Source organism: Tupaia chinensis, unplaced genomic scaffold (assembly GCF_000334495.1).
Source record: "Tupaia chinensis unplaced genomic scaffold, TupChi_1.0 Scaffold000047_1, whole genome shotgun sequence".
Classification (NCBI taxonomy): domain Eukaryota; kingdom Metazoa; phylum Chordata; class Mammalia; order Scandentia; family Tupaiidae; genus Tupaia; species Tupaia belangeri.
In genome coordinates, this window is record NW_006159505.1 from 3,205,389 (window position 1) to 3,219,932 (window position 14,544).

General features: G+C 51.5%; 1 protein-coding gene across 3 annotated transcripts in view; it reads left to right on the forward strand.

Moving 5' to 3' along the window:
* DNAJB13 (DnaJ heat shock protein family (Hsp40) member B13) overlaps positions 1–12,846 on the forward strand; it is a 23,200-nt gene extending 10,354 nt beyond the window's left edge. The window contains exons 4-8 of one of the 3 annotated variants that reach the window (XM_006140975.3): positions 6,194–6,351; positions 7,401–7,514; positions 9,412–9,525; positions 10,179–10,255; positions 11,465–12,846. In XM_006140975.3, the coding sequence (XP_006141037.1) occupies positions 6,194–6,351; positions 7,401–7,514; positions 9,412–9,525; positions 10,179–10,255; positions 11,465–11,618 (617 nt within the window). In that variant the 3' untranslated portion in view covers positions 11,619–12,846. The other 2 variants (XM_006140976.1, XM_006140977.2) reach the window with 2 other exon arrangements.
* Positions 12,847–14,544: the final 1,698 nt, after the last annotated feature.

Below are 14,544 nucleotides of genomic sequence, written 5' to 3' on the forward strand. Positions count from 1 at the left end.
TTGGCTTGTCCTGGCTCCTGACTAGACTGGGAGCAGAAGGGTGAAGTCTGGACAGAGGATCTTCAGTGGTCGAAATCCCAAGCCTTTTATTTTGTCAAGGAAATGAGACCACATTATACACATTGATTTCTCTTGAACGTTAAATTCCCTGGAGGGTGATTTCTCACTTTCCCTCTCACTGTCTCTTGCTCTCTCCTGTGAGTGCAGGAGAGCTCTACTATAGATCTACTTTATTCATTTTCATAGTTACATAAGATTTTAAAATAACTATTTAATTTAATGCATTAACTACTATTATTATTGTATTTGCTATCAGGCATATGTGCTCACCAGAGAGACAGAGAGAGGGAAAGTGAGACAGTGAGCTGCCAGGTCTGGGACTCAAACTACAGGTGGCCATTTGGGAGTCCAGTGCCTCAACCACCATGCTACCTGCTGCCCCTGCTACAAAAGATTTCACTGTATGGATATGTATTTAATCAAGAATCAGTTGCAGAAATAGATACCATTCTAGCCATGTGAAGCAGAAAGGAGTTAAATGCAGAGAACTAGATCCTTAATTATTTTTCTTTAAAAAATTATTTATTTGGGACCAGCAGATGGTGTAATGGTTATGTTGTTGGACTCTCACATGGTCAACCATGGTTCGAGTCCCAAACCTGGCTTAAAACTTACACGGGGCGTGTATGTGTACATGCTCAAGGTCCCAAGAGGAGAATGGTGAAGAAGGGATTGTGGTGTGGCCATGCCCCCCCTTGGGGGGGTGATTTCTCACTTTCTGTCTTATTCTCTCTGGGAAGCGCACACGCCCTATAGCAAAAATATCTCTTAAAAATGTTTATTTTACTTATTGTTATTATTATTTTAAAATTTGATCAGAGAGAGACAGAGAGAGAAGGAAAGTGAAAAAGCAAACCTCCAGGTTTGGGACTTGAAGTGCAATCACATGTGTGGGAGTCCAGCACCTTAACCACAAATGCCAGTATGCCTTAACTACCATGACAGCCCCAAGAATTGGATCCTTAAAAAGAAATCATTGGAAGGGGGCCAGCAGGTGGTTAGGACTCCCACGTGGTCGAGTATAGTTCAAATCCCAAACCCGGCAACTTGCTTTCTTACATTCTCTCTCTCTCCCCCTGTCTCTCTCTGGTGAGCACGCATGCTCTATAGCAAAAATTTAAATGAACACATAAGTTAAATTAAAATCATTGGAAAGTCTGGATGAGAAGACTGGCCCCTGGGAATTCTTCTAGGAATAGCACCTCTCAACTGACCCACAAAGTCACTATCTCAGCCATAGCCACAAAGAGGGAATCAGGCACCACTGCCATTGTGTTCCAGAACACACGGTGTAGCTACAACCACAGCGTGTGGAATTTGTCACACTGCTGCCCTCCTTGCCTCCAACAGGCATGTGCTAGTGGGTGGACACAGAAGTGCTGCTGAACACAAACCCAGTGTCTCTGAGTCAGAGCTGACCAGCTCCGGCCACAGCCAGAGATCCCACCTCTGTCTTCCTGCCTTCCCGCCACCTCACAGCTGTTAGTGCCTGACAATAGCTTTCAAAGCTATTCCATAGCTGCAAGAGAGCCTGGGAAATGTTCCTTCTTAGCTCTACAGATGCTGCAGCAGGGGAGGTACCTGGGAAAAGGGAATGAATGCCAAGTGCTGACATATCCATGGGGTGTTTTGTAATTTCTTCTTCTTCTTTTTAAAAAGAAAACAAACAATAACATTAAGTAGGATATAGACAAAAGACATTTTTCAAAATTATTTATTTTATTATTATTATTATTTTTTTCATTTGACCAGAGAGAAACAGAGACAGAAAAAGGAGGAGAGTGAGAAAGTGAGCCGCCAGGTCTGGGACTTGAACTGTGGCCGACCATGTGGGAGTCCAGTGCCTTAACCACCATGTCACTTGCTGATTCTTTTTCATTTTTAAATATTTTTGTCGTAGGGCACAAGTGCTCACAAGAGAGAGGGAAAGTGAGAAATCACCTCCTGGGGGGATGGCCATGCTACAATCCCTTTTCTTCCATTTCTCCCCTACGGCTTTTGTGCATACACAAACACACACTCACATACACACACACACACACATACCTGGTGTGATTTTTAGCCACTGGGTCCAGGACTTGAACCACCTTAACTTCTGTGCCACTTGCTGGCCTCCATAATTTATTATTTTTAATCACTATCTTATCGATGGGTATAGCTTCTTCCCAGTCTTGCTAATATTTATGTGGGATGTAGCCCTTTGTCTCTCTATCTGTTGATAAGTTTCTCATGCCACTTAGAGTTAGGTTCCCTTAATGTGCCTGTCTCCCTAACAGGCTGGGAGCTCCCCCAGGTCTGACTGATCTCTGAGAGTCCAAACCCCAGCCTAGCCTCTAACAAGAGTAGGTGGGTGGGTCTCTGAGAGTCCAAACCCCAGCCTAGCCTCTAACAAGGGTAGGTGGGTGGGTCAGAAGGGAGGCTGGATGAATGGCCGAGTGGAGCAGAAGAGTACATGGGCAGCCAAGTGGGAGGATGGGTGGGTGGGTAAGCAGTGAGATGAATGGACAGGCCATTAGACTGAAAGGCGTGTGATCCCAAGTCCCAGACCCGCTAGGAGCTGATTGGCTCAGGATGGTCTTACAGACAGGTAACCTCCAGACCTGCCTCCCGGGGAGTCAAGATTTTTCTCTGCCTGTCTTTCCCCTGACCTCTGCCCCTTCCCTCTGGCTGCACAACAGCCTTCTCCATTTCAACAGTTCTCTCTTTCTCTTCTCTGTGTTAATAAGTGGGCTGAAGCCCTTTGCCTCAGCTCGATGTGCCCATTGTTCTACTTGCCTGCCGGAGGCCGCTGGGCTTGTCAACTCCACATGAGCCTGGCAGAGCAAGGGACCTGGAGGCTGAGACCCATTTCAAATCCAAGCACTAGCATCCTGGGAAAATGTCTTTGCCTTTCTAAAGCCTCCACTTCCTCACTTTATTATTTTTAGTTTTTTTTTTTTTTTAAGAATTGTTTATTCAATTTTATTTATGATTGTTATATTACTTTGTTATAGGGTACACATACTCACCAGAGTGAGAGAGAGAGAGAGAAAGTGAGAAAGCAAGCCGCCAAATCTGGGACTGAAACTACAGTTGGCCATGTGGGAGTCCAGTGCCCCAACCACCATACCATCTACTGGCGCTTGTACTTTTTTTCTTTTTAAGGTTTTTGCTATAGGGCATGTGTGCTTGCCAGAGAGGGAAAATGAGGAATCACCCCATAGCAGGGATGGTCACACCTCAGTCCCTTCTCTTCCATTCTCCCTTTCTCCTCCTAGGATTTTGGGCACACACCCAGTGTGAGTTTCAAGCCACCAGGTCTAGGACTCAAACCGTGGTTGACCATCTGGGAGTCCAACACCTTAACCACTACACCACCTGCTGGCCCCGGAGTTCTTACTTTAAATAGTCATAATAAACATGCCCCATGGGTCATTATCAAATGAGGCTCATGTGGACTTTATAAACTCAGCTGCCTCTGGCAGGCATTATAAAATAGGCTTTGTAGTCAGAAAGTGCCTTGCAATGGACCCGCTCCTTCAGGGACAGGTGCATGGAAAAGAGGCAGTTGGGGGAACCAGCAGTTAGCGTAATGGCTATGTTGCTGGACTCCCACGTAGTCGGCTGCGGTTCACGTCCCGGACCCGGTGGCTTAAAACTCAGGCTGGGTGCGTGTGCGTGCGTGCCCAAGATCCCGAGAGGAGAATGGAGGAGAAGGGATTGCAGCATGACCATCCCCCCTGGGGGGTGATTTCTCGCTTTCTGTCTCTATGTCTCTGTCTGGCGAGCGCATGCGCCCTATAGTGAAAAATCTCTCAAAAAAAAGAAAAGAAAGAAAGAAAGAAAAGAGGCAGTTGGAAAAAGTCAGGTAAGAGCTCTTTAGGTCATTAGGGAAGGTCAGCCTAGGGCCACTGCCCTCATGCTCCACAGCAGGGGTTCTAGGTCCCATCTCCCGGCAAGGTTACAAGCTGGGCTTCCTGCGGTCTGGTTATTGGGGTGTCTATTACCTGGCACACCATAGGTGCTGGTGAACCAATGAATCCCGTAACACTAGAGGGGAAGAGGTGATTGACAGGCCTCTGGATTACTCTTGGAGGGAAGTAGTGGGAGTCACCTCACTGTTGCCTATCTACACCTGTGAGGCTCACTGCATGGAATTAACCCTGAGAGGCGAGGTGAGCACAGGAAATCTTAATCACGGGGCTAGCAGGTGACATGGTGGTTGAGGCACTGGACTTACACATGGCCAACCGTGGTTTGAATCCTGGACCTGGTGGCTTGCTTTCTCACTTTCCCTCTCTCTGTCTCTCTCTGGTGAGTGCATATGCCCTGTGGCAAATTTAGAAAAAGAATTATAAATAAATAATTATATATAAAAAAAAGAACATCTGAACCATAATCGCGACCCCTGTCTCTGCAGTTCATAAAGAGCTTCCACATCTAGCAGAGTAGCCTAGTGGTAAGGGGCATGGGTTCTGTAGTTAGAGGGCCCAGTGGTTCAGATCCCAGCTCTCCAGCTTACCAGCTGGGACTGTGAGCATCTGTTCGGCCTCTCTGGGCCAATGAGATAACGATGTAACGTGCTGAAAAGAGCACCTGATGCGTACTGCAACTCAGGGAGTTGTCACCCTTCTTCCTCTCCACCTTAAACAGTGGGAGGTGGGTCAGGCATTATTACTGCATCCCCATGATAGACACCTGGAGCCTAGAGGGGGCCCAGCGGGACGGGATGGGGGCTCCCTTTGCACTAGGAAGGAAGGGTGGGGCAACAAGAAAGGCCTTGAGCTTGGAGCTGGGCAAAGAGGAGTTTGAGATATTGCCAGTGAGGACTTACACATGGCCAACCGTGGTTTGAATCCTGGACCTGGTGGCTTGCTTTCTCACTTTCCCTCTCTCTGTCTCTCTCTGGTGAGTGCATATGCCCTGTGGCAAATTTAGAAAAAGAATTATAAATAAATAATTATATATAAAAAAAAGAACATCTGAACCATAATCGCGACCCCTGTCTCTGCAGTTCATAAAGAGCTTCCACATCTAGCAGAGTAGCCTAGTGGTAAGGGGCATGGGTTCTGTAGTTAGAGGGCCCAGTGGTTCAGATCCCAGCTCTCCAGCTTACCAGCTGGGACTGTGAGCATCTGTTCGGCCTCTCTGGGCCAATGAGATAACGATGTAACGTGCTGAAAAGAGCACCTGATGCGTACTGCAACTCAGGGAGTTGTCACCCTTCTTCCTCTCCACCTTAAACAGTGGGAGGTGGGTCAGGCATTATTACTGCATCCCCATGATAGACACCTGGAGCCTAGAGGGGGCCCAGCGGGACGGGATGGGGGCTCCCTTTGCACTAGGAAGGAAGGGTGGGGCAACAAGAAAGGCCTTGAGCTTGGAGCTGGGCAAAGAGGAGTTTGAGATATTGCCAGTGACCTCTGCAGTCCTTAGGGACTAGCCCTATCCCTTCCCTAGATAGGCCGGTAGCTTTATAGGCACGTGAGGCTGGGTGTCTGGTGGTCTCGGTCTGGGCTGGACAGGGCAGTGAGTGGGAGTAGAAGCTGGGGAAGTGTGGGGAAGATTGGCGCTACCACCCTCTGCCCTTTAAAGGGCTTTGCCTGCCTTTTCTGGCACTACCCAACAATGCCACCAGAGGGTGCACCCCTCTTTACTGAGCGAGCCGAAGTTGAGGGTCCTTTTCCTACTGGCAGGCAAGTCAGGAAAGTGGGGGTGAACAGTGGCAAGAGGACAGCATCCTGATCTGGCCGCACAGGCTGAGTCCTAGAGGTGAGAATAGGATCCTGGATATTGCACCTGGGGCACTGAAGAAAGTGGGGTGGAGGGGCCGGCAGGTGGCATCGTGGTTAAGGGCGCTGGACTCTCACAGGGCTGACCACGGTTAGAATCCCAGACCTGGTGGTGTGCTTTCTCTCTCTCTCTCTGGTCAAATTGTAAATAAATAAATAAAATAAAGTTAAATAAAATAATTCTTAAAAAAGAAAGGAAGAAAGAAAGAAAGAGAGAGAAAGAAAGAGAAAAAGAAAGAAAGAAAGAAGAAAAAAAGGAAGAGAAAGAAAAAGTAAGTGGGGGAGAAATGGGACACAGACCTGGTGGGGGTGAACCCTAGTCTGGACACAATTTCTCTTACTCCTCTCCCTACCTCTTGCAGAGTTTTATGATGCAGAAGGAAAGGAGGTGGATTTGAACTTTGGGGGACTCCGGGGCCGAGGGGTCAAGAAGCAGGACCCCCCAATTGAACGGGACCTCTACTTGTCCCTGGAAGACTTATTCTTTGGCTGCACCAAAAAAATTAAGATCTCCCGAAGAGTGAGTACTTGGCTTGCTCCTTCTTGCCCTCCAACCTACCCTCTCCTCCTCTAGCTACCCGGGAGCCCAGTTGTGGTCTCATCTCGGATGGAGTCCTGGACTCAGGCAGAGACCCAGGGCCTCAGAATGCTAGAACCTGACTTTTGGAAGGGACGTTTGTGGTTTTCCTAGTGCAGGAGTCCAGGCTGCAGCCTTCCTCGTGGAATTGGGTCTTTGCCTTCCCCTCTCCTGGTTCTGCCCCCGACTATGGAAGGGGGTGCTGGGAATGGTAGCCGTCTCCTGGGAATCCTCCCTCTGGCATTACCAGGCCACACCCCAGGATTTTGTCAGAGCCTGAGCCCCAGGAGTAAGAGGGAGCATGATGGGCATGGAGGACCGACTGAGAGACAGTCCCCAAGGGTGAGGAAGACCCTCATGCCTCAGAGCCAGTCCAGGCTTGACCCTGTCTCCTGGCTCAGCCTCACCTCTGCCAGCAGAGATGCCGATAGTGGCCATGCTTTCCACAGGCAGCTCCCACGTGGGCCTGTGACCGGGGAATGGTAGACCACAATGGGGCCGTGCTGAGTGAGGCTCCAACAGGTCGACGTCCCCATTCTTCCTCCCTTTGGAATGAAGAGAACTGCAGGGGCTCAGGGCCAGACCTGGAGAGAGGGCCCAAGTGCAAGTCCATGCTCTCTGTGTGTCACCTGGTGGGCAGGGCTGGAGTTGTAGGTTTGACTGACTCATGATCAAGATGGGTGGCATGTTGGCCCAGTCCTAGCCCCCCTGGCTTTTCCTGCCATCCTGGAATTCTAAATTATTATTATTATTTTTAAATATTTTGTTTATTTTTTTAAGGAAGTATTTCGACTCTCTTTATTTACTTATTTATTTATTTTTTTGACCAGAGAGGGACAGAGTGAATGTGAAAGAGAGAGAGAGAGAAGGTGAGAAAGCAAGCCACCAGGCCTGGGATTCAAACCATGGTCAGCCATGTGGGAGTCCAGCGCCCTTAACCACCACACCACCTGATGGCCTGGCATCCTAAATTCTTTGCCACCCTGCTGCAGGTGCTGAATGAGGACGGGTACTCCTCTACCATCAAGGACAAGATCCTGACGATTGATGTGAAGCCCGGGTGGCGGCAGGGCACCCGCATCACCTTTGAGAAGGAAGGCGACCAGGTGAGAGGGAGGGAAGCTGACTAGTACCTGGGCTCGGGGTGGGAGGACTGAGGAGGGAGGCATTACCCTTTCCTGCCCCTGTGAGCCCTGGTTTGGTGGGAGACCAGTCTGCAGCGTGGGTGAGATGACCCTAATGGCCCCACCACAGGATGGGACTCACAATGCTTCTATGAATGAGATTGCCTTCATTTTACGGAGTAGAAAACTGAGGCCTGCAGGCGAAAGTGACTTGCCTAGAGGTGAGCAGACTTGGACAGAGAACCGAGTCTTAACTCCAGCACTCTTCTTATGGGGTAGTCATGCCACCACCCCCCTCCTCTATTTCTCCCTCCTTTTCGGGATTTTGAGCACACATGCACATGCGCCTGGTGTGTTTCTCAAGTCTCTGGGTCCAGGACTAAAACTCCATGTTTGGGGCCAGCAGATGGTGTAATGGTTGCGTCACTGGACTCCTGTGTAATCAACCATGGTTTGAGTCTCAGACCCGGCGGCTTGAAACTCATGCTGGGCATGTGAGTTCATCCCCAAAATCCCGAGAGGAGAATGGAGAAGGCACTGTAGTATGGTCATCGCCCCTGGGGGGTGATTTCTTGCTTTCTGGCATATGCACATGCCTTATAGCAAAAATCTCTCCCTTTTAAAATTATTATTATTATTTTTTTTAGAGATTTTTGCTCTAGGGCACGTGCTCTCACCAAAGAGACAGACAGAAAGTAAGAAATCACCCCCAGGGGGGATGGCCGTGTCAGAATCCCTTTTCTGGCATGTGCACATGCCTTCTAGCAAAAATCTCTCCCTTTTTAAATTATTATTATTTTTTTTTTAGAGATTTTTGCTCTAGGGCACGTGCTCTCACCAAAGAGACAGACAGAAAGTAAGAAATCACCCCCAGGGGGGATGGCCGTGTCAGAATCCCTTCTCCTCCATTCTTCCATTCTCCTCTTGGGATTTGGGGCATGCATGCACATACACCTGGCATGAATTTTAAGCCGCCAGGTCCAGAACTTGAACCACAGCTGACTACACGGGAGTCCAGCGATATAATCATTACATTATCTGCTGGTCCCACAAAAATCTCTCTCAAAAAAACCCCAAAACCAACCAACCAACCAAACAAAAACCTGTGTGGTTGGCCATGTAGGATTCAACGGCCTTAAACACCAGGCCACAGAGCAGCCCTTACGTCACTTATTTAAACTAAAAATATAAGGTTATTGCCCAAGGCACACTGCATCCCTAAGTCCTGAGAAAAGGCAGCATGAGGTGTATTCAGAGCTGAGGGAGATCCATTCTACCTCTGCACTTCTTACCCCCTTTCTTACCTATCAAACAGCTACGTCCCAAACAGCCCTTGGGACCCGGCTCGAACATCCCCCATTCTGGGCAGCTTCCCTCGTGGTTATGACCCCTCTGAGCCCTTGCCTCTGACCTTCTGCTTATCAGTCTTGAGCATGCTGGGAATTCACGGCATGTTTCCCCATCGACTGGGAGCTCCTTGCAGGCAGGCACCAGTAGGATTCCTCTGTCCTCAGTGCCCAGAAGTGACCTTTGCAGAGTTTAACAAAGCTTGGTGAGGGTGTCACCCCTGGAGTTGCTGGCAGGACCGAGACTTGCTGGCAGTTGGCTGGCACCCAGCTCAGTGTCCTACTGCCACTCCAGGGCCCTCTCCCCGGCTCCCCCTCAGGGTAGAGGTCTATTTCAGGCATGTTCAGTAAGCGAGAAGGCATTCTAGAAGGACTCATCTGGGTGGGCCTCACAGAGCAGGGGCTATGGCGGCCAGCTGAAAAGGCCCTTCTCGGAAACCTGGTTTAATCTGGTCACTGTACAGAGAAGGCAGAGCATGACCGAGGTCACACCACCAATTAGTCCTTGTCACCCTTTGGCCTACCCTTCCCAGGGCCCCAACATCATCCCAGCCGACATCATCTTCATCGTAAAGGAGAAGCTACACCCTCGTTTCCGCAGGGAGAATGACAACCTCTACTTTGTGAACCCCATCCCTTTGGGCAAGGTCAGTGGGCAGAGGCGGTGCAGGGGTGGAAGGACCTTGCCTCCCCTCCTACCGTCGGCCACCGTGTCCTGTGGATTCCATCCCAACCTTGGTCTACTCTCTCCTCTCTGTTCATCCCCACTGTCCTCACTCTCCTCCCCTCCTCAGGCTCTCCTCCACGGAGGCCTTCCCACACACCCCAGACGTGCCTCACTCCTGTCCAAACGTCCGAGCATGGACCTGGAGACCCTGCACCATCTGACCACTGACACATCCCCTTCACCCCTGCCCCTGCAGTGTTCTCTCCTTCCTCTGGGCCCTCTGCTGGAATGCTGTCTACTCACCTTTCTCTTCAAGGCCCTCATGGACTGCTGGCACTGCAGTTTAGCCTTCCTGTCCCACTCCAGAATGGCATAGAGGCCCCTCCTTGGCTCCCACGTCCCCTTATTTTCACCTCAATCAGAGTTTCTACACCGTATTGTCAGTCTCACCTACCAACCCACACACTCCTAGAGGGCAGGTGATTGCTGATCATTCACCCATGAGTTCTTGAACAGCCTTTTGTCTCCCTGGTGACCAGCTCAGGGTCTGGCACTGAGTAGGCTCACCAACTGCCTGCTAATAGGACAGCCTGATGACCCTCCCCACGACTGCCTCTGGCCCTGCCCCCACAGGCTCTCACCTGCTGCACTGTGGAGGTGAAGACCCTGGATGACCGGCTGCTCAACATCCCCATCAATGACATCATCCAGTGAGTCCCTCTGCCCGGGGTCCCGGAAGCAAGAGGAGGGCCGGCCTGGGGCTGAGGGGGTAGTGTCGGAGAGGTCTGCCTGGCGCAGTTTGTGTAGGCTGCACATGGGGCCCCTGCAGGTGGCAGGAGGCCTGGAATCAACCCACATTGGCCATGTGCAGGCTGTATTCACCTGCAGAAGGGTGCCTGTTCCTCATTTGTGCAGGGCCATGGCAGAGGCTAGCACCCCAGTGCTGGGCAGTCCTTACTGCCTCCATCCCCCAAACCTCTTCTTGGAGTTCTGAGCCATACCCCTAGATGTTTTCCACTTTTTTTTTTTTTGTTATAGGGTGTGTGCATTCACTGGAGAGACAGGGACAGAAATCGAGAAATCACCCCCTTAAGGGAGATGGCCACGCTGCAATCCCTTCTCCTCTATTCTCCTCTTGGGATCTTAAGCAGGCACACACAAATGCCTGGCATGAGTTTTAAGCCGCCGGGTCCAGGACTTGAACTACAGTCAACTACCTGGGAGCCCAGCAACATAATCATTATGCCATCTGCTGGTCCCTAGACCTTTTCTTTCTTTTTTTTTTTGGAGAGGTTCTTGCTATAGGGCACGTGCACTCACCAGACAGACAGAGACAGAGAGACAGAAAGCGAGAAATCACCCCCCAGGGGGGATGGTCACGCCGCAATCCCTTCTCCTCCATTCTCCTCTCGGGATCTTGGGCATGCACGCACACGCGCCCGGCGTGAGTTTTAAGCCACCGGGTCCGGGACACAAACCGCGGTCGACTACATGGGAGTCCAGCGACATAGCCATTACGCTAACTGCTGGTTCCCTGGTGTAATCAAGCTTTTAAGGAGATCGATGGGTGGTGTGGTGGTTAAGGTGCTGGACACGCCCACATGGCCGACCACAGTTCGAGTTCTGGACCTGGTGACTTGCTTTCTCACTTTCCCTCTCTCTCTGGTCAAATTAAAAATGAATGAATAAAAATTTTTAAAAACCCCAGAAAACATAAAACAGCCTTTTCAGGAAGAGTGTTTTTGGAACAAGCTAGCTTCTTCTCCCCTCCCTCCCGGCTCTGGCTGTAAAGAGCCAGGCCATGCAGAAACCTCAGTTGATGGCCCCTAAGGTCATGTGGGAAGGGGTGCATGGGGCCTAGGGAGGTACAGTTCTGGGGGTCCCACTAAGCTCCCTTTTTTCATCCTCTCCCATCTCAGTCCCAAGTACTTCAAGAAGGTGCCAGGTGAGGGGATGCCGTTGCCCGAGGACCCCACTAAGAAGGGGGACCTCTATATCTTCTTCGACATCCAGTTCCCCACCCGCCTCACACCCCAGAAGAAGCAGATGCTGCGCCAGGCGTTGCTGACGTAGCGATGGAGGGCGGGGTGGGGTGGGGCCTGGGAGGACTGGCGGGGCCTCAGGTGAGCAGTGGAGCCAGCCCTGCACAGATGTGACCTGGGTGGGAGGGGACTTTAAACGATGTAATAAAGATGTATTTCCGATCCTCTAGCTCCATCGGGGAGAGTGCTGTTGGAGGGAGGGGAGCTTCCTGCCAGCCCTGCCCAGGAAGCAGAGGGAAGAGCTACACCCAGGAAGCTGGGTGCCTGGGCCTGTCCTGGCTGTGGTGGGCAATCCTGAGGACTCAGCCTCTGCGCTCCCACGGAGTAGGGTGGGGCAGGACCTCTGAGGGTCCTAGCTCTGTTCTGACCTTTGTGATGTGACTTTAGGAAGGGCAGTCTCCACTGTGGTACAGCACATTAGATACAGGAAAACTAAAGCAGAGAAAACATTTGTCCCACGCCACTGGGCCTAAGTGGCAAAGCTGTCATCAGTCTGGAGGGCCACATCCGATAGCCCCAGCCTGCTTAGGTCAGAGGCCGCACAAGGCCCAGGAGCATTAGAAACGACTTCGGTGTCCACCTCCAGGCCTCCAGGCCCTGTATCTGCAAGATGGGGCCTGGCCATCTCCAGGCAGGGCAGTCTGGGAGGCAGGAAACCTGGCCTGGGCCCCAGCCCTGCCCAGTCTCATCAGAGAGTCCCTACTGCCTTCTCTTCACCCAGGCTTGTGAGGCCTGAGAGCATCGATGTGAAAGTGCTTGGACTCTGCTCAGGTACAGGGTCCCAGCATGGCTGCCACACGGTCTGGAGTTCTAGCCTCCAGGGCACCTGTGCCTGCGTGGACCCCACTTCTGTTGAAGCCAACAGGGCCTCGTGCTCTTCCAGGCAGGGAGTCTGAGCCTGGGTTACCATGGGTCCACCAGGCTTAGGGAGCAGAAGCCGCTGCTGTGGCAGCTTCAGAGGTGCCAGAAAGCCCTGTATTACTCATCTCACTTGGACACTGTTCAAAGCACCATATTGGCTTAAGACATTTTTTTTTAGAGAGAGCTTTTTGCTATAGGGTATGTGTGCTCACTGGAGAGACAGAGACAGTGAGCAACCACCCCCTGGGGGGATGGCCACACTCCAATTCCTTCTCCAATTTCCTCTTAGGATCTCGGGCATGGACACAGACTCACCCAGTGTTAAGCCACTGGGCCTGGAACTTGAACTGCAGTCGATTATGAGGTTGTCCTGCAACATAATCATTACACCATTTGTTGGTCTCCCAGAATTTTTTTCTTAAAAAAACCTTGAACGCCTGGTGCCAGCAGGTGGCATGGTGGTTACAGTGCTGGGCTCCCCACATGGCTGACCACAGTTCAAGTACCAGCTTGAAACTCAAGCCAGGCGGCATCTGTGTGCGCATGCCCAGAACCTCAGGAAAATGGAGAAGTGATCTTGGCATGGTCATCTCCCCTCTCCCCTGAGGGGTGAGTTCTTTCCACTCTCTCAAGTGGGCACTCTTGCCCTCTGGCAAAAAAAAATTAAAAAGAGAAAATCTTGAAGACCCAGTAGTACATAGTGGCTATTTAAAAATCACCACCACAGCAGCAGCAGGCCTGGAGTTGATAACTCTGGGTTCAGGGTTCTAGAAGTATTTTGGCACAAAGGTGAAAAGGCACTTGGGCTTCAAGGACCAGATGACTTGGCTGTCACTGGACTCTCACATGGCTGACCAGTTTTGAGTCCCAGACCCAGTGGCTTGAAAAATCATGCTAGGTGTGTACACCCAAGATCCCAGGAAGAATGGAGAAGGGACTGTGGCATGGCCAACGCCCCCCCCGGGGGGGGGGGTGATTCTCACTTTCCTTCTCATTGTTTCTCGGAGTGCACACACCTTAAGACCAAAACTTCTGGGGAAAAAAAAAAATCCCAAGTGTGGTGTTAAGGTGTGTGCTCTCGGGCAAACTGCTTGGCCTCTCTGAGCTGGTTTCAGAGTAATGAGTACACCCCATCTTGCAGATCTTTGGTGAAACCAGATGAGGTGGACTCTGCCCTTGTAGGCAGGACCCACGTGGAGCAGATGGTGGTGGCAGCTGCCCTGGGAGGGTGGAGCAGGCCCGGATTGGGTGGATGCACGGGTGGGACCTGTGGTGCTCCAGGTCTCCCTGGCGGGTGGGAGGAGGGCCTGCTCCTAACCCTTCCAGGAGGGTCTAGTAGGAGCTGGGTTGCAGATCCAATGAGACCATTGAGTCCCATTGCCTCAGTGAGTCCAGTGCTACCTTGAGCTGGGCAAAGCAGGCCTTAGCATGTGCTTCCCCACAGCTGTGGACGGAGGGATCATGTTATGAAGACCCCACCATCACCCACTCTGCTCTTCAGGGCTCCTACTCTCTAGGGGTTCTCCTTTCTTGGCTCCTCCTCATCCCAAGGTCCTGCCCAGACCCATGATGAAGTCTGGTGGCCGGGTGTCCAGCCCAGTGCCTGGGAACAGGCTGAAGGAATCAGCTGGCAGCCAGCTCACCCTTGGCCTTTGGGGCCCTGCATCCCCACCCAGGGGCAGTGAACTGCCCCTTTCCTCGGAGCAGCCTTCTCAGGGATCACGTGAGAGAACAGGTTCACAGATGGCACTGACGCCCTGTGGCCCAGCCTGCTGCCTCGACTCCGCCTGTCCCTCCTGAGCACTGAGGCTGAGTGAACAAGGGGCGGGCCAGCAGCAGGTCAACTGCTTTGGGGGGCCAAAGGGTGTGTCGTTGGGGCCTGGTTCCACAGCTGCCAGATAGGCTTCCCCAAGGACCCCCAACTCTGGAAGTGCAGAGTCCAGGAAGCCCTCCTCTCCAGGAGCTTCTTCAGCCAAAGATGGGCCTGGGGAAATCATTCCGAGGGCCTAGCTGCAGGCTGTGCCTTGGGACTGAAACATCACTGGAAAGCTAGTTCCTCAAAAGATAAGTGGCCCTGCTTGCTCACCTGCATTCCT